The sequence below is a fragment of the Conger conger genome, chromosome 1 (genome assembly GCF_963514075.1).
Source record: "Conger conger chromosome 1, fConCon1.1, whole genome shotgun sequence".
NCBI lineage: Eukaryota > Metazoa > Chordata > Actinopteri > Anguilliformes > Congridae > Conger > Conger conger.
Genome location: NC_083760.1, coordinates 20,538,732 through 20,558,313, shown reverse-complemented (window position 1 = coordinate 20,558,313; position 19,582 = coordinate 20,538,732). Strand labels below are relative to the sequence as shown.

General features: G+C 40.8%; 3 protein-coding genes across 3 annotated transcripts; 2 read left to right on the top strand and 1 right to left on the bottom strand.

The window, feature by feature from the left end:
• The first annotated feature begins 260 nt into the window (after positions 1–260).
• Positions 261–3,944, top strand: LOC133123743 (ER membrane protein complex subunit 7-like). The gene is made up of 5 exons (XM_061234249.1): positions 261–669; positions 833–952; positions 1,839–1,977; positions 2,090–2,170; positions 3,258–3,944. The coding sequence occupies exons 1-5, from the start codon at positions 434–436 to the stop codon at positions 3,402–3,404; spliced, it is 723 nt and encodes a 240-aa protein (XP_061090233.1). The 5' UTR covers positions 261–433; the 3' UTR covers positions 3,405–3,944.
• Positions 3,945–4,280: 336 nt separating this feature from the next.
• On the top strand, positions 4,281–10,233 carry zgc:194887 (uncharacterized protein LOC571819 homolog). Its single transcript, XM_061216440.1, has 3 exons — positions 4,281–4,785; positions 6,135–6,305; positions 8,631–10,233. Exons 2-3 carry the CDS (start codon positions 6,149–6,151, stop codon positions 9,320–9,322), a joined length of 849 nt encoding a protein of 282 aa, XP_061072424.1. The 5' UTR covers positions 4,281–4,785; positions 6,135–6,148; the 3' UTR covers positions 9,323–10,233.
• A 1,365-nt stretch (positions 10,234–11,598) lies between these two features.
• On the bottom strand, positions 11,599–13,170 carry chrm5a (cholinergic receptor, muscarinic 5a). Its single transcript, XM_061261456.1, has one exon. The coding sequence runs from the start codon at positions 13,168–13,170 to the stop codon at positions 11,599–11,601; it is 1,572 nt and encodes a 523-aa protein (XP_061117440.1).
• Between the last annotated feature and the right edge of the window lie 6,412 nt (positions 13,171–19,582).

Below are 19,582 nucleotides of genomic sequence, written 5' to 3'. Positions count from 1 at the left end.
AGTGCAAGTTCCTGAACGTATAATTATGATTTTCATATATTTAGCCTTCGCCTAAAAATGAGTGGTCTAGGGGCATCAGGGCTAAACGTTTAGCATACGAGTAATGTATAAAAACATGTAGTGATTTTGTCGTAGATCTCCAAAAACCTGTAAATCGAGTTTAGAATGTCGCCAAGCTATTTTTATCTAACGTATTTAACGTTGCTCGTCTCAAACGACTGTTTACGGATAAAAATAAACTTCCGGGTTTGTCAATAAAGTTTTCTGTGCGTGACGTCGTTCTTCGGCGACTGGAGAAGACTGGTGATCTCAGCAAAATGTGGAGTAAGCTCTAGAGATCTTCACGTCAGTTTAAATTAGAGATCTGACTTCAGAAATTGCAGCATTACCGAGAGTTTATTGCAGCTGGACCTAAATCCTGTCCGACTTCATTATGTTGTCACAATTGACCGTGGCTGGAGCATGGATATATTTTACTACATTGTTCACAGTGCCTTGTGCTTTCGGTGATATGGAATCAGGGCCCGGAATCTCCGTAACTCAAAGTCAAGCTAACGGAGATCGGTTCAAAATAGAAGGCCGGGCAGTCGTACCTGGAATGAAAACTCAAGATTGGATTTCCACAGCTCGTGTTCTCGTTGAAGGAGAAGATTACATTGGTTTTTTAAGGTGACCATTGATTCAACGAGCATGTAACTTCAGTCATTGTTGTTAAATTGGATACTTGGGTGCACGTTCTCTGTATTGTAGCCAGCTATGTTTAAAGTTTATGTTACTGTAGTGGTGCAATGGGACGCTGAATGATGATAATTTAACGAACGTCTTTCCACAGAACCGATGGCAGCTTTGCAGTGAATGATGTACCATCAGGATCATATGTTCTAGAAGTTCTATCGCCAACCTACAGATTTGAACCTGTGCGAGTCGATATAACATCCAAGGGGAAAATGAGGTGGGCCTGCTGTTTCGATAGTAAACGACCACACCGCGCTGATTATAAGCAATTTGATCTGTATAAGCAACCAAAATTGCATCTGTAAAATGCGTGTATCTTGCGGTAGTATAGGCTATAAATAGGAAAATGTTTCTCACGACTGTTCCCTTGATCACATTGCATGTAATGGGTTTTATAGCTGTGCTATTAATTAGGTGAAGGTTAGTTTTGTTGTGCTGAATACTTAGGAACTACTTTAAAATCTGACTGCCAACTACAATTGGTGCTTTGTGATAGTACCTTGGGATGGGGTTGCTGAAACAGATCTAGATTAGGGCATTTAATCTCTTCAATTATGCACCCAGATACAAGTTTATTTGTATTGGTCTGGATGGAATAATATTAACTAGTTTAGGTAGTCACTGATGAAGGTGAATTGTGTTCCTTAAGATTAAGGAGCAAATGTTGAGACAAGTGAGTAACCCCTTTGATATTATTATGAGCTTGTATGTACTGTACCTCCACCAACATCTGATGTACAGCAGATTAACTATGTCCGATCAAAATAAAATGCACACAAGAACTGGCTCTCAGAGCTGCAGTTAAGAAGCACCAAGGATACAATAGTTGGTCCCCAGTGAGCAAATCAGCAGTTGGGAGGAGAGTGGAGGAACCTCAAGGGTGATGAGACCCACTTGGGGATTCATAACCCACAGTAGCCTCATTGTTGCCACCGCTACCTGATAACAAACCCGTTCCTTGGACCCAACCTGTTCTTAGGGCTGGGTGATTAATGCTGCTTCATTTTTCTCTGTCACAGCACTGATTTTGAATGAATAGGTGTGAACTCAGCTGCAGTCTTAACTGTACCGAGTAAGCAGTAAAGCTCTCTTGTTATTTCTAGGGCGCGGGTAGTGAACAATATCAAGACGTCAGAGGTGGTGCGGCAGCCTTATCCGCTCCAGATGAGGTCCTCCGGGCCCCACTCTTATTTCATGAAGCGGGAGGCCTGGGGCTGGTCGGATTTCCTCATGAACCCAATGGTAGAATCTGTTTTTAATGGCTGAAATTTCTGAGTTGGCATATTTCAGGATTGATGACGGATGGGTTGTATTGGTCTTAGCATTATTCTTCTGGTTTATTTCTCTGCAACAGGTTTTGATGATGGTTCTTCCTTTGCTGGTCATTGTCCTCTTACCAAAAGTCATCAACACAAATGACCCAGAGATGAGAAGGGTAAGATGAGCCCTCTAATCTACCCCTATTCACCTTGTCCCAGACATATTATCTTGTCACTGACTTAATTTGGCATTTTATTAAGTCTCCGGCCCTTATGTATACCTATTGTGAAGAATCACAGAAATCTTTTACTGTGTCCATGCCAGCATTTTGCTTCATGCCCAGTATGGCAAAGTTAATTTCGATCAGTCTGAGGATAACCAGATTTAAATGGGAAAGGATTCAAAATTAATATATTTAAAAAAACAAACCAAGAAGATTGAAAAGCTCTCAGCATATTTAGATGTGAAATTCAGCATGTTTGGTTTGGACAGCACTCCATGCACTGTGCACTCTGAACATCTTGGCTCTGTCGTGGAAGTGTCTTGGCAAGCGTTGAACTGCACTGTGTGATATCTGAGACTTTTTCTGTCAGGCTGTATTCCATATGCTTTATGACTGAACCAGCCATCTTTTCTTTAGTTGTGTGGGTGCCCTGTTAACCACTGAGTTAATCAAGAAAATGATACATGGCAAACACTTCTTAATGTTGAGTACACCAACTTTTCATGATGATAATAGTTTTATTTGCCATCAGGTTGCCATCTAGCCATGTAATTTGTAAGTCAGCATTTACAATGCACATATAATATCAAAAGGCCCCACATTACACGATTTTCTCATTGAAAATGTCACTAACTTATTAAAGAGCTGAGCTTTCAGTCAAAGACCTTCTTCAGAGCTACAGTTAGGTGCCATTCATTACCAGGAATATGTGTCATATTTCATCAAAAAGGGATGATATGTGGAACACCCTTCAGCCATAGGGAGAACTTCCTCATTAAAATGGAACAAAAGGTGTAGGGCTGGGTCTATCAAATCTGGCTCTCGAATCCAAAGCTAGCCCTGTTTTTTTTAGTGTTTTTTTTAACTCCTTGGCAATTAACTGAGCAATTCATACTACTGATTGACTAAACAGTCTTCACACCGGACTCCCATGTAAAGGGAGGGTGGGAAACTGTATGAACTGTATGAACCTATGCCACAAAGCAGTGAGTAAAATGTGAGGGGATGTGAAGGGATTTGTAATGGCCTTCTTTTGCAGGAGATGGAGCAGTCGATGAACATGTTGAACCCCAACCCTGAGCTCCCAGATGTCTCCGAGTTTATGACCAAGCTGTTCTCCAGCAAGAGCTCGGGCAGGTCGGGTGGCAGCCGGGGTGGCAAGATGGCCGCTCTGAAGAGGAGATAGTAATGCGTCGTCGCCGTATCCACCGGGGGCCATTGTCATGGAAACGACTCCTAAATTCCTCTTTTTCGATACTCCTGAATGTGACGGTAGCTCACTACCTCGTTTTTTGCTGCTGAACAAGTCTGGCTGTCTGCCCCTTGGCGATTAACATTGTAACATTCAGATTATTTTTACGGTTTTTGTAAATACCAGTTCAGTTCTCAATTTATTTACATCCAGTTCAGTTCTCCATTTATAATTTCTCCAGCGCATAATTCTATTTGCATGCCTAGAATGATTTAATATGTATTTCTTTCAACCTGTTGATCTGTTATGTTAAAGATGCTCATTTGTGTGTTTTGTGAGGTAGCTATTGCCACATTGTGAATATATTTATGCTGCTTCTGGAATCAATATGACTGCACTCACTCTGCACCTACTTGAATGAGAGCTTGTATAACAGATCAAGCTGGCAATTTGGGATAGATTTCTATTAATTAACTTATTACTTTTAACTTTTACTATGGGGGGGTGTATTTAAATAAAGATAATACAAATTGACCTTACTGTCTTCATTTATTATGAAATGTGTTTTTTGTTTTTTTGTTTTTTGTGGGGGGGGGGGGGGGGGGGGTTATAGAAATGAACTCCACAGGGTTACTCTTGATTGCAGTGGAAGAGACACGTTTATTAGAGCCTGTTATTTGACTAACATAGTTCACTTATCAACCATGTTTCTTTCTGTCTAGATGCTATTTTTCATCCGCTTGTGTTTTTAGTTTCATGTACTTTAGCTCAACAGTATGTTATCTATAGTTTTGGATACATCTCTTCATAGAGGTCTGCATTCTACCCTATGAGCTCAGCTCTATGAAGCTGTCTAAGAATCTTCCCTGGAATAGGACCTAGTCAATCAACCAGTCTATATAGTTTATAGTATTTTGAATAGATGGTTTTTAGAAAAAACTTCACTGTTGGAGTACAGTACATCCCTTTAGCATTCTGCAATCTTTTTGTTCAAACAAACTAATTGGGTAACTACAACAAGCGCAAAGGTTGTAATCTGTCTGGCTGCTCTAATCCAATCACAGTTCTCCTCCTGGAGAAAAGCAGGTCAGCGGAAGGAGTCAGTAACTGGCACTATTGAAGATAAATGCAAGCTTTAACCCTTGGCGTGTCTCAGAGTGACGTGAAGAAGAGGCTGAAGTCCAGTGGTGACTGAGCTTAAGAGCTCTGTGGAAGACTCGGCACATCACTGGACTCTGAATCTCAGAGCGCCAACTTGGACTGCCCTGTTTGTTGTCTCCCTTGAGCTGCAGTCAAAGTACATTACGAGTGGGAGCAAGCTGCTGTAGCCCTCAGCACGTTCAATAAGTAACTCACTCCAGGAGAGGCAAGAAAGGTAAGTCGGTTCCTTTCATTGGCACATTTGTCTTAAATTTTTGTACATGGAAATATATGTTTGCTATTGAAAACTATTCTTAGTACCTCTGCTCTGGAATGTTGCCACTACTGGAACTGGTATTGCGGTTTTCAAGACCTACAGTGCAGTCCGCATGCGTTTAGACAATTTCTGTACTTTTGGCTCTACTCCTGCACATTGTATTTGAAATGAAACTTTGAATATGAAGTTAAACTGCAGTCTCACCTTTAATGGGAAGATATTTGCATCCATATCGGCTGATCAGTGTAGGGATTGCATTCCATATTCTTCACAGTCCCCCAATTATTGGGGACCAAAAGTAATTTCACTGTTGGCTTCTCAGTGTAGCCTCAGTAGATCTGTTTGTGATCTCTTCTGCAGTGAGTAGTCACTGACACATCCGTGTCTGCTTCCAGTAGTGTGTTTCTGGTCTGCCAGACAGGTGTGGGTTTTTCTTCATTCTGGCGAGAATTCTTCAGCCAGAAACTATAGAGGTCTTCTTGGCCTACTTGCAATTACTTAGCCCACTGATGCTGTCTTTCTTCTTAATGATATTCCAAAACGTTTGTTTCAGGAAGCCTATTGTTTGGCCTATGTTTGAGACTGTTCTTATTTTCTTATTTTTCACCCTCATAATAACTTCCTTGACTTTCACTGGCACAATTCTGGTCCTCATGATGACACATGCCAATAATAAAGCCTTGAATCAAGAGTAGATAGTGAGAGCATTTTTATACCTCTCCTTAGAACCTGACAACCGACTAATCAGACGCATCTGAAAAGCCTACTGTCCAGTTAGTTTTGGTCCCCTAAAATAACGATATATAAAAGGGATGTAATTCATGCTCGGATCATCCGATATGGGCACAAATACCCTAAAGTTAAAGGTGACTGCACTGTAACATCATATTCTTTGTTTCATGTTAAATCCAATGTACTGGAGTACAAAGCCAAAATAACAGAAATCGTACCACTGTCCAAATACTTGCGGACTGCACTGTATGTTATAAGGCAGCAGTGTTTAATTTAAAATGACCACCTCCATTGATAAGTCAAAACAAAAAACTGGGAGAAGCTGGTTAGGTAGGCATACTGTACCAGCGCATGCATTAAGTTGTCCTTAAAATTCAGATGTTTGTCATATCTGCCCAACTTGCTTTCTCTGGGTGTTGATTTTATGTAGAACAACAAAAAGCATAAAAAAATAAAAACATAGCGTGGTGTATGTCTAAAGTCATTTCAGTGCCATACTACCTTTCTATTCTATGTACTTTATGAATCTTGTGCTCTTTTGAGCATATTAACATAGCAGTGTTTTTCTGTTTTAGCACAGTGTAGGTACATGCGGTGTAACATGGAGAGTACAGGGGTCTGGCTGAGGTGTCTATTGCTGTCTGTTCTCTGTTTGATGGAAGTGCACTCCAAACTGCCTCCTGCAAAGAACACCCATGTGCTTTCCCCTGAAGAACACAAACTAGTGCTCAACTTGGGACTTAAAGGCAAGTATGGATCATGGTCGATGTGCTCTCTAATCTGGACCGTGTCAGTGGTGACTGCAGCTGGTGGTTCTGTAGGATGGCACACAGTTTTTTCGATTTCAGACGAGACATTAAACCGTTGTGACTCACTGTGGACATTAAAGATCCTATGACATTCATCACAAAGAGTAAACGGTTTCCCAATGTCCTGGCAACCTGCCTCTCTGAACCTGCCCACCTTATCATCCCCTAAATTAATAATAATTGTTCCACCTCAGCTGATGTGTGGTGAGTGTTCTGCTGTGTATCACGCTGGTGGGTGCTACACATTTGTGGTGGTTGAGGCCAGTTTTCCCCTCATCAATGTAAGGCCCTATGAGTGTGAGAGAAGTGCTATATGAACATAAGCGATTATTATTATTATGTAGGGTTGCCCAGAGTTGAGAGAGAGGCCAATGGTTTGGTGACCCCCCACAACTTGGTTGGGCTTCTGCAAGTGTGCCTGTTGGGCTACTAATGAAGTGTCTTCCTCCAACCCCTGAACCCCTGAAATGTAGTGGCTGGCACCATGTCTTCAGAGGAGAGCATATTCTTGACTGCACTGTCCTGACAGGTTTTCAGGTTGCGATGAGCATTGCAGTGTGAGCATGATTGGGCATCCTAAATTGCAGAGAAAAGGAGAACAAATATTAATATTAATATTAAAGGCATGGGCCTAGGCTTTCTTACCCATTTATTCATTCATATATTTTTGGTGAGATTAATTCAGGAGAAATGCTGTATATTAACTTATGGCCAGTAATTGCAGTGAATATGTTGAAAGTGCATTTATTTTCATTGAAGAAAATCCACACATCCAAAATGAATGATGTCTCCCTTTAAGTGTTATGTTTTTATTGTAGTACTCGTAAAGTAGCATATCTTCACTGCAATCACTGATAGATGCTATGTTTTGAATACTGAGTTGTGAGCAATTAGTCCAAATTCCAGGATCTAGACAATAAATGATTCACATGAGGTCAAATGTATGTCACACGTCACACTGTAGTTGTAATAGGTGGTAAGAATTGAACCCTGCTGATTTTACATACTGTACAGTAGAGTGGCTAATGGGAGCAATTGAATTAACCTTTAAAAAGACAACCCTATTGCTGGTGTCATTCTAGGCACATATGAATGACATATTTCAGAGTTTAAACAGTGTGATAATATTATTGCTTCTTACCTAGTGTGAAATGGGGTATGGGTTCTATAATTGACACATTTATTTGTTTAATATTAATTTATGTCCAATTTACAAATTTATTTTTTCAATATTCTTTTATAACCTCTCAAATCCCAGATGTGAGTTAGCATATCACTCGGTTGTAAACATTTCCATGGCTATTTGAATACTGAATTAATGTTGCTTGTAACACACTGTCCTTTGGCGGAAGACAATGAGCTATTTTGTTTTAATACAGTAAGTAAGTGAAAATATTTGTTTTTACCTTGTTTGACCTGACCAGGTGGGTCAGCTAAGAATGGAAGACCCATATTTATTTTGAATTTAACCAGGACATCAGGTTTAACAGCACCACTCTTTTGAGAACTGCCACGGGGTCTTTCATTGGCACAGTGAGTTTGACGTCTCATCTTAAAGACACTTTCAGTTCATTGCACTGGTTTATTTGTCTCCTGCTTGGTCCCCAGGGACAGCTCTTGAATGTTCCCAGCTGGCTTACTAATACCTGTTCCTGCAGCAGCACAGTTTTTCCAGGTCTCCCATCCAAGTACAGTACTTCATCCAAGATGATTAATTACATAATAATACAATGTAAAACCATAAGAACTGGTGGCATCTTAGAATAGAAGTGTTGCCTTAAAGGTGCTGTTCAGAATCGTGGAGTGCGACACTGAGGAAGAGGATCTTTTCACCACCACTAGGGGGCAGTGTGTGGGCTCTGAAGTACTCAGAATTTCAAGCACCCTCATAAAGATGGAGCTGATAACTGTAAATCCTGCCTCATTACAAAAAGCACCACAGTGATTAGAGTGGGACAAGTTTATCATGACAGATGGCACTAGCCAGCTAATCATGGGGATTATGCATATTTCCCAAGTCAGCTGTCAATGTTTCTGACAAAAAAAAGAAACTATACTGCTGGAAATATCAACATTTTTGTGGTTTGAGAATTTCATACTGTAACATACAAAGCCTCTAATTGTTTAATACTTGTACCATTTAAAAAGTCTGTACTTCCATTACTCTGCACTTCTACTGCTCAGTGAAAATTCAAAATTCAATTCTCTTCACGGTTTTGCATTTAAATCAGGATGGTGAGTTATGTCCATGTTTTCCCTTAGAGTTTCCTGGTGACTGTCATGAGATCTGGCAGAGCTCTGGGGGCCACGCCCGAGATGGGGTCTATCTGATCAAGCCAGCGGGGTCCCTTATTCTGGTCTATTGCGCCATGCAGGATGGGGGTTGGACTGTGGTGCAGCACATCACTGTCAACAGCAGCGTGGATTTCGACCGTACCTGGGACGAATACAAGCTGGGCTTTGGCGCCCTCACCGGTGACCACTGGCTGGGCAATGAATACCTCCACCAGATCACCAGCAGAGCCGGCCGATTCAAGCTGGGGGTCAAGCTGGTGGACAAGGATGCGGTCACCAAGTTTGGCGAGTATGACCCGGTCCTGGTGGAGAACGAGGAGGCTCAGTACCGGCTCCGTCTCGGCCTCTTCCAGGGCACGGTGGTGGACGCCCTCACGCAGGACCCCGAGAACTATCTGCACGACAACCAGAAGTTCACCACCAAGGACCGCGACAACGACAACTACTTCCAGAACTGCGCCAAGCTGGAGTTTCAGGGAGTGCCGGGAGGGGGGTGGTGGTACGATGCCTGCGCTGGGGCCAACCTCAACCGACGAAACGTTCTCTACTGGCAGAAGGACTGCAGCAAAGAGCATATATGCAAATATGCCTGGATGATGGTGAAGCCCTCAGATATGGTGACGGTCATCAATGGGAAGTGTAAGAAGGATGAGCTGTAATTAAATTTGGTGAAATTACTCACGTGGGGAAAAAAAAAATTGCCATAATTTTCAAATTAATTGCGATATATTTGGCATATATATGCCAATACAGATCCATCCTCAAATATATTTTCTATTGTTAAAATTATATGAAAACTGCCCATTTTAATATTCTAGTGCCAATATAATATTGCGAAATATATATTACATGTATGTTTTTTTCCATGTGGGAAAGGAGGGGAGGGGTTGCCAGCAGCACTCACTTGAGAGTATTATCCGTGATGTATTTTTCCACTTTTGAGTAGAGTACTTTATCTATTCCATCCTATAATTATGACTTGGGTCCCAATCACCATTTTTATCCATGGTGTTGAGTTAATTAAACATTAAAATAAACATTTCGTAGTGTGAGAAGCAATGTTTGCAGAGCCAAAATATAAGAATGATTCTCATAAAATAACATTGCTAATTGCTTTCTTTAAATAAGGCATAATATATATTTCAATTTGAAAATACACAGGTACATAGTCACAAAATACAGAAAAAAGTCAATATTGACTGATTTGTCGCAATACACCTGTAAAACATGAAAAACGTGTAGTTCATCAGTACAAAAATGTGTGGAAAATGCTTCACGTACAATGTTTTAAACACAGTGTGCCTGTGTTCTATTCTGCTTTAAATGATGTCTTTCCAAGATTCAATTGAAATGCTTTTTTCCAGAAAGATCATGGATAATTATTGAAATGTGATTAAGCCATTCATTACTTACTTGCAATGTGGATCAAATGTTTAAGTATGTCAATTTGAATATGTACAACTGAAAGTGGTTTGGATGTGATGCGCGAGAAATAGAGTGTATTTCCTGGAACAGTAAGGAAGAAAAATAAAACAAAATAAAGTAAAGAGGCAAACTTGTATTGATAAATCATTTGCAAGGATATGTCAGGAGGAATGCGAAGAGCATTTTCATGTCTTCCTTTTTACAAGTCACAAGGGGTTATTTGATTTCTCTTCAGTGCAGGAGAGTATTAATGGATGCTCCGAAGGTACAGTTTTACTTTTCTAACTCTGTTAATAATACTGAAAATAAAAGGGTTTTACATCAATAAGAATTCAGAATCTACAGTATATTATCCTCTTGAGTGTGGGGGATAAGACAACATCCAATCGATTTCAAAGGTGTATACAGGAAACAAACAAAATCACAGTATCTAATGTCACGTATATCAGACAAAGAAAAGCAAATATTCAGTGCATTGCTGAAATCCTCTTTCACTTTTGAGTTGCAGAGAATGCAGGTATGTACAGGCAGGGTGCAGTCTTGCAGTCAACAGGTGTAATGTTACCTGTTACTGGCTGAACCTGCTCTAACTTTCACTTTTGTGCAATATAAAAATAACTTATTCCATTAACACTGAGGGTGCCGTCTATCTAGCATTTCAGGCAAACATAGTCTGTAAGGACATACTGCAGTACACACACAGTCAAAATGTTAAATGTGAAGACCATGGTTTTTACATTTTCTCCATTACAGTGATTTGAGATTTCCAGTTCCTGCTTCTGCTTATCTGAAGCGGCGATCTTAATTTCCAGTGTTGAAGCCACAGATTTTTTACATGGCAGAAAGGTTTCATTTCTGATGTTATCTGAGCTGGGTGAAGTAACACAGAAGTTAGCAGTACAGTACTTTAAAATGGCACAGGTGAAAAAAGGCTGTCATAATCAACATGTACAATCTTGAATTGGTTGCTGATCTGAAATTGACACAGAACCTCTGAAATCTGCAACCATTAAAAATATTAGCCCTTAAATACAAGCAAGAGAACAAAAAATCTGTGAATGTAAAAAAATTTTCAAATGTGAATTCACTCCAAAAAGAAACCTTTTACAGAAGAAGATAAACAATAAATAAAACATGAACAAGAAGCATTAAAGTTTTATCACATTGAATGTTTTGATACGTATATAAGATGCCTGCACTAATGAGAATCTTGAAGGAAAATCAGGAGAACAAGGTGGTATGATGCCACATAGAACACTTGATGACAAAGATTACAAAGCTTTGGTATAAAACGAATACCATAGTCCACCCTCGATGCTAATTATTGCCAAACACTATCATGTTAAATTAATACTAACAGAATGTGCAGCTCCACCCTGGAAGCATTTGAAAATTTCACATCTATTTTTCACAATAACATCCATGAAGTTGACCATAACCACAAGTTTAAATGTCAAAGTATTGTCAATGAAAATATATGGAAAAGACGTCCGTGGAATTGTATCTCTGATTACATCAGTTTTCCACCAACAGCTGGGTTTTGGCCGTACCAGTACAGTTTTTCCTCTGCCCTTTTTTTCTTCCACTGGCAGAAGAGTAGCATGCGGAAGGTCTTCTGGAAAGTCTTGTTGCAGAGGGCATAGCACATAGGGTTAACCGTGCTATTGACATAGCAGAGCCAATAGCCCAGGTGCCAGAGAGACACAGGAATGCAGTCAGAGCAGAAGGTGGAGATGAGCACCATGATGTTGTAGGGGGTCCAGGTGAGGATGAAGGCTAGAAGAATGGCACTAAGTGTCTGGGCAGCCTTCTTCTCCTTGATGAGGACCATGCGCTTTCTCTTGGTGATCTGGTTCTTCAGATTGGTGTCCATGGGTTTGGCGGAGGAGGAAGCAGAGGGCGCGCCCATTGACTCTGCTGAGGAGCATGAGGATGGTGCCATTTTAGTGTCCCCGTTTTTGCTCTGCTGAGAGCTGCCTTCTTTGGCAACTGGCTTGAACTTGTAGGAGACACACTTCTTGCTCTTCTGGGAGCTGCTCTTAGGCTGGGAAGGGAAGTAAGTGCCTTCTTCATTGCTGCTCAGCTGCTCTGCCTCACTACCAACAGTACTTTCGTTATGACCGCAAGTCTGGTTCTTGTAAGCTGCTTGGAAGATTTCAGGTGAGACAGGGTGCTCCTCATCCTCTGAGGAGGCATAACTGTTGAAGGTGGTCACCTGGTCAGCTTTGGACCACTCGTCACAAGACAAAGCTGCTGACTTGGCCGCATTTGAAGAGGACCAGGAAGCCTGGTTCCTATCTCGAGAGGCATTGGGTGGCTGTTTACAGTTGAAACAGGATCTTATGATAGTCTTCTGGGGTTTGGCACTGCTGCTTTCAGCTGAAGAGTTTAGGCCTTGAAGCTCTGCCAAGTCCTTGGTGCGTTTTTCTGTTTCCTTGTAGATCCGGCAGTACAGAATAGTCATAATGGAGACTGGGATGTAGAAAGCAGCAATGGCTGTCCCAAATGTGATCACTGGCTCAGAGAAAAACTGGATCTGGCACTGTTTGTCTGGAACTGTTCTTTTCCCGACAAAATACTGCCAACACAAAATGGGGGGAGCCCACAAGATGAAAGACACAAGCCAAGCCAAACCGATCATGATCCCGGCCCGTTTTGGAGTTCGCTTCGCTCTGTAAGTCAGAGGCCTTGTAATGGAAAAGTACCTGTCAAAGCTGATAACCAGCAGGTTCATTACCGAGGCATTGCTGGCCACATAATCCACAGCTAACCACAAGTCACACGCTAAGCTCCCCAGTGACCAGTATCCCATCAGAATGTAAGAGGTATATAAATTCATGGAGAAAACTCCAATGATGAGGTCTGCGAAAGCTAAGCTCAGCAAGTAGTAATTGTTCACAGTCTTTAGTTGGCTGTTGACTTTAAAGGATAGCATCACAAGAATGTTGCCAATTATCGTGATCAAACTCACAATGGCCGATACAGTTGCTATGGTTATGACTTCCCATAGACTGTGTGGGATTGGCTGGATATCTGATGCATTGCCGCAAAGAGTAGAGTTTGACGGCTCCTCAGCTTCCATGTTGTTTGTGTTTTGTCTTTGCCTATAGAAATCTCATAGAAGGAGAAGAGGCCTCAATGCACTCCATCAGGATGTGGCACATCATCTCCTAAAAAATAAAAACACAACAGTAAAAAACACAAGTACAGACAATTTAAAATGTTGAATATTTTCCAAGAATACTACTTTATAATCCCAAAGGGGATCTCTTTGTTCTCAAACTGGGCACCTACAGCCAGATGATTTGTACTCCAGTAGATACTGGAGTACAAACTCAATACTTGTGAATCATCGGCCAATATCTTGCAAGCTATTATTAGTGATATACTGCTGGGATATGGGTATAATGTTCTCCAATGGCACACTGGATATCTTGCTCACCTTCCTCTTTAATTATTCTGTTGAGTTTTTTTATTTTGTTTTTTGGACAGAATGTGTTCTTCCCCAGCTCTGTGCTAAAGGTTGGTAGATTCTGTACAAAGCATTGAAATCAACACTGTTTTGTTTGTTTAGAAGTCTCTTAAAAAGCACAAAAAATATTGTGTTGCCTAGATATGTATTTTTTAATATTCTGCCTTCTTTTGCACATTCTAACTCTTGTGTGAACGTTAGTGTGTGTATGTGTGTTCAGTGTAGCTCCCCGTCAAAGATGCACAGCCAGTCTTGCTCTTTTAATATTGTCTTTAGCAAAACCTTTATCAAATCCAGGGTGTGTATTTGTGATTGCTCACTGTCTTTGTGGTTCTGGTCAGTAAGATGAAAGCAGCAGCTTTTTTTCCCCCATCATTGGGTAATTGTGCAGGTGCTAGATGTATATTCTCTCAGGCTGCCATCAAAGTCACCCCCATAGGAAATACTGTGCTCAGACAAATTAAATCAGACAGAAACACCCCCCTCCCACCACCCTGCTGAGTTGTGCAGGCAAGCTGAGGCAAACAGTGAAGAAATTATTTAGGAAAACACATCCTCCACCATCATCCTCCCTGGAAAACCAGGTCAGAATGCTCTCCTCCCATTTCACTACAGCTCCTGACTGATCATAAAAGAGAATAGAATTTTATTTGCCCTCACAGAGTTACATATCATGACACATTCCTGTTCCTATTTACCCAGAGAGTCTCTGTTCATCTTGCACTGTTGTACTTTTAATAATTGCATCATTTAATGTCACAAAATATATTACATTGTGTGTTTTATTGTGCCCGTTATAAATTGCTAATCTCATTTTTCTAATGTCTTCCAAATGTTATTGGTCAACTTCAATGTCATTGTCCTTGGGGAAAAAAATCTGTATACATGTTTAGATGCTTAGATGTTAGATGTTAGATGTTCCCCATAAGACACCCTAAGGCACCCATAAGATCCAGCTCATCTTTTTACTTTTTCTTCATGGTGCAATTATCACAGTAATATATAAAAAATTTAAAAAAAGCCTTCACTTCACTTTTTCGTGTGCGGGCAAAATAAATATGCCCCCTTAGGTGACTAATAGCTATGCATGTTCTGAATGGGTAATGCAAACATGGCTTTTTTCACATCTGCAGGGCATTACACATTGGCTGTCTTTTTACCCCAATGTAAAAGAATGGAAACGGTGCCATCATGAGGTCACACCTCTGTCTAGTGTACCCCCATATGGGGTGTGCAGAAAATACTGCTTGCTGTTAGAAATCCATAGCATACTTGGCAAATCTGATGGTGAAAGTCAGCAGGGCAGGGAATTGGCTTAAGCAAACAGTTTCCCATTAGTGTACTCTCGAAAGTGGGACAAAGAACAGCAACTGACAGATGTTCTGAGGTCACAGTTTCATTGAGAATGTCTCAGACAGGACAGGAAGTGACAGGCTTTCAGGACCTTGAGTGGGGCTTGTCTGACCAGCGAAATCAACCTGTCTATTAATACTGAAACTTGGCTGTTTGACTTGAAGTCGCTCACTAAAAGCTTTTGTGTTTTTGTTGTCCTTGTTGTGGTTGTGATTTTATATTGAGTGGATGGAAAGGAAAAAGTTAATGACAACATGTTTTATTAAACTTGAATTCTCCCTCTGTTATGGTTTCTGCTCATTTTGAATATGCCTTACAAAAATTGAATTTATGCTTTTATTTAGTCTTTTTTCAATCTAGCCCATTTTAGCTATCAATAAATATATTGTTTCCCTATGGACAGCCTCCAATGTTTCTATGGCACCACCTAGAGGTACACAATGTTAGGTTCAAAAGTTAAAGGAGAAGCAGAAATGGACCCACCTCTTTTTCTTAAATAAAAAACAATATTCAGTTGGTAAAAACCAAGTAAATGGTAAATGGTTGCCATTTATATAGCGCCTTTATCCAAAGCGCTGTACAATTGATGCTTCTCATTCACCCATTCATACACACATGGCAATTGGCTGCCATGTAAGGCACCAGCTCATCAGGAGCATTTAGGGGTTAGGTGTCTTGTTCAGGGACACTTTGACACAGCCCGGGCGGGGGATCGAACCGGCAAACCTCCGACTGCCAGACGACTGTTCTTACTGCCTGAGCCATGTCACCCCAAGTATACCCAAGTATGCAACAAATGTGCATAAACACAATTTAATATGTCTAGCGACATAAGTGTCACTAGAATCAAGGATATGTCTATGACGCCTAAATTACTGTCACTGAGGATTCTGGGAGACTGAATATCGATAAAGCTTAGGACACAGCCAGATTTTAAGACCAAGTCAAGAAAAAAAAAAAAAAAACCCGTGGCCCATTCAAATCTTAAAGTATGGAGTATTATTACCTTGATGATCACTGAGGTAAGTGACTCTTGTCTGGCTTTTTGTAGCCGGGGAGATGATTGAGAGAGCATCCCTGAAGGACAAGGATAGTTATCAGTTCTGTTAAAGTGCTTAAGCATTGAGGGGAATGACGCAGAAAAGATTATTGCATGTGTCTGCTTCTGTGTTATTTCCAAAGCAACTGCATCTTATTGCAGTGTGATGTTAGCTCCTAAAGCGACATGCTATGGTATCCGTCAGAGTAAATTATTTGTTTGCCTTTTATCTCCGTTTCTCTTTATAAGGGAAGATCCTATCACCACCTGCAAATCGGATTAAATCACAATGACTTCCCGCCATGCGGTTTTTTCTGAATTATTTCTCATTTCCTTAGACAGTCTCATTACCAGAAACATTGATATTTATGATTGTGGTTTGTTGTGTTTGTGGACAGCAGTTGGTGAAAGTGGAGGCAGATGTTGCCAACACTTGTCCTACAGAGCTGCATGTTCTCCTAGACTTTGCTTTCACCTTCAAATGAGCAATAAATAACAGCTGACTGTAGTCAACTGATTTATTTAATATAATAGGTGTTGAGAAACATCAAAAACTGTGGTTCTACAGGGTCAGGGTCCCATATGGAATTGTTAATTGTGCTACGCTCTCATGGAAAGTGATGGTGAGGGTAACCATCACTCTTCATGAGAGTGATGGTTTCAAGAGGACACTACCAGCAGGTAACCGGCTTTAACCCTCTGACAATTTTTTTCAAGCCATCACTCCATCGGTTCAGTTTGAGAGGTAACCGAACATTGTGTACCTCTTGGTGAGGGGCTACATCGCTCACTGATACTACTAACTTGTAGGCCCCTATCCAACATATACAGAATGGCAATGCAGCGCTAAACCCAGGAATTGCCAAATTATGCCCACCTTATATCCTAACAGAACGAAGACAAGTGTATCTCACTACTGTGGATTCACTTACAATCAGCTAATTACATTAACCAGTCTTTGTGTCATTGTGCATTGAATCTGTTGAATCAGCATCATTTTTGGAAAATATAATAATAGCAAGATTACTCAAATGTTCATTTCAAATACAGTGGAATGAGCAGTGAAGTTGAATTAATCATCACATGCTGAGATATATGGAACGTTTCCCTCCGTTACAAATACAGTAGGGAATTGACATGAATCTAATGTGACTTACAACCATCAAGCATGCAAACATCTCTCATGAAAAACTATACAAACAGACCAATAATCCTTTGATAAATGGGGATCTAATTAGTTGCCAGCATGTGTCACAGATTGCCAGATTTAGCTATAGCTGAGACTTAGCATTGATGCAAAACAACACCAAAACTCTCTCTGACATCTTGTAAAATGCTATGTGAGTGATCTCTCTTGTTAGCTAATCATGCATTGCTGTCAATGAAATAACGCTCAGTTAATTACACCCACAGACTTCAGGAATTGCATGCTGATTTGTATAAATGCTCTCATCCATATCTGGGTTGCAGTTGGATTGCAATCATTTGATTCATTCATTAGTTCTGAGTTTGTTGCCCACGGTGACTGCTTCACCATCAAAACCTGGATCGCACAATTCCCTCGAGAGCTTTAAATTAGACGTGGGCGTAATGTGGTCAAAGTTGTTATTCTAAGCAATTAGGGTAACCATGCAATTAGGAATCTGAATCATGTTTATGTTAGGATGTCTGCAATCCCAGGGGGAAAATGTTCATTTAATAACAGAGCAATGTGGATATTAGGAGCAAAAAGACTTGATTTGAAGTTTTTAGTTAGTATTTCTGTACTGCTTGGCAATAGATTGTATACCCTGGCAGTATACCTGTAGTGCACTTCCCTAAAGTAAGTAATTGTCTTGTTCTGGTGACCTTCTTTGAGCAGTGCACTCAAGAAGAAGATTGTAATGTCCGGCTAGTGTTTGTGGTCTGTGGTCAGCTCAATACAACTACAGTAACAGTTTTTGGGGAAGATTTCCTCTGCAATGCTCTGTATTTTTATGGCTGGCAATGTGCAGTGGTATATGTGGATTGCTGGACATCTTTGCATAGAAGTTTTAATGGGTACAAACCCCAAAGAATGAAGTCCATCCTGAAAATGTCTGCAATGCTCAGTGCCACAGCAGCTCATAATTACTTCCCTTTACTGTATGCACTGTATGCCACTGTGAGAACGAATAGATGACTGTACTTTACATTCAGGAAAGCTGCTTTCAAGAGGAGGGATCTCACTTTCATCAGAACTGCTGACACAGTGATGGTCACTGTGTATTAGTGGAGGTTTCCCAGCCCTAGCCGATGAGGATTTGCCTTCCAATACACACACCTGTCAACACCTTGCTTCCACCGTAGAGCATTACAGGAGATGATTTCAAAATGTGGGGCAGTTGAATGCACACACTAGTGAACCTCGCCCAGCAGAGGTCTTAAGTCAGCTTGACCTTTCCTGTATGGTATCTTCTAGCCTCATTGCTATGCTAGATGGGCAACAGGGACACCACCAGCCTGAGGCTAATAGAAAGACATTCTGCTCCCAGTAGGAGAGAGAGGAGAGAAAAATATCCTGTTCATCCTCCGGCTTGTTATATTGACATTATCTATCACTATTGTAGTCTTGAGCTCTGATTTGGCAAGCTGAGGCATGACTTGGTTTGTAGTATATTTTATTGTAGACATTGTTCATGCATGCCTAGTATTAGCAAACCCATTTTCCCCTCCTTTACGATTTCCTTCCTTCTCTCTCTCTCTCTCTCTCTCCCTCCCTCCCTCCCTCCCGTGGTCTACCAGCCAGCTAGTCCAACAATGCATTGTATGTTCCTGACACTTGTCCCATTATCACATGCACTTTTTATGGGCCACCCATGTAGTAGGAAATGTGCTCGTACAAGTGCGCTCCGTTAGTGATTTCAAATCATAATGGCGGATGATTTTTCTTCAATGCGAGGATCATTTACGTACACTTGACTGTCTGCATCTGAAAATCCTCCCCCTGGGTGCTTTGCTTGCTGTAGTAAGGTTTGATTTTGGTGAAATGAGACTGGACCAGAAGTTAGGCGGTCTCTTAAGGCACTGGAGTGGGGTCGGGCTGAAGCTGCTTCTTTCCCTGGTGTGGAATGGATACGAACACATGAATAGCTTCGGCCTTTTATAACTGCATTTCCCATGAATTATTGAGGATTCCGTCGGTCGTGCTACTTTAACAGTGAAGCATTAACATTAGGTTGTGTTCAATGAGGTGGCTATCATAGGATCTGATGATTAACTGAGAAAGTGTTCTATTTGTTTGCTTGTTTTCAAGGTTTCATATTCCAAAGAAAAGCACAACAAGCACTCATTAAAATACCATTATTCTCACTAGCTCCAGAGTCATCAAATTGTTATTAGCCGCTGGTGTAAGTGGGTGAAATGGAGAGAAACTGCCCATCTCAGCCTGTTGTTTGTGTGCTTGTTCGCTGCTGGATGATCTCCCTGTGGCAGTCCCAACAGTTTATTCTAAATCTTCTAAATCTCAGAATGAAATTGATTCCAGATCCTCTGTCTCTTTATTGCATTCAACACAGGCATCAAAACACTTCCCAGGAATTGGCCAAATTCTATTAAAGAGAGGCAATCTTTTAAAACAACAAGCCCCAGGTGATATCTAATACAAGTATG

What these genes read in the sequence shown, in the direction of transcription:
- LOC133123743 (XM_061234249.1), top strand. Translation starts at nt 434, where the DNA reads ATGTTGTCACAATTGACCGTGGCTGGAGCATGGATATATTTTACTACA. An exon ending in GATTACATTGGTTTTTTAAG is followed by an intron (nt 670 to 832) that starts GTGACCATTGAT and finishes GTCTTTCCACAG; the next exon opens with AACCGATGGCAGCTTTGCAG. An exon ending in ATTTCCTCATGAACCCAATG is followed by an intron (nt 1,978 to 2,089) that starts GTAGAATCTGTT and finishes TCTCTGCAACAG; the next exon opens with GTTTTGATGATGGTTCTTCC.
- chrm5a (XM_061261456.1), bottom strand. Translation starts at nt 13,170, where the DNA reads ATGGAAGCTGAGGAGCCGTCAAACTCTACTCTTTGCGGCAATGCATCA.
- zgc:194887 (XM_061216440.1), top strand. Translation starts at nt 6,149, where the DNA reads ATGCGGTGTAACATGGAGAGTACAGGGGTCTGGCTGAGGTGTCTATTG. An exon ending in GCTCAACTTGGGACTTAAAG is followed by an intron (nt 6,306 to 8,630) that starts GCAAGTATGGAT and finishes GTTTTCCCTTAG; the next exon opens with AGTTTCCTGGTGACTGTCAT.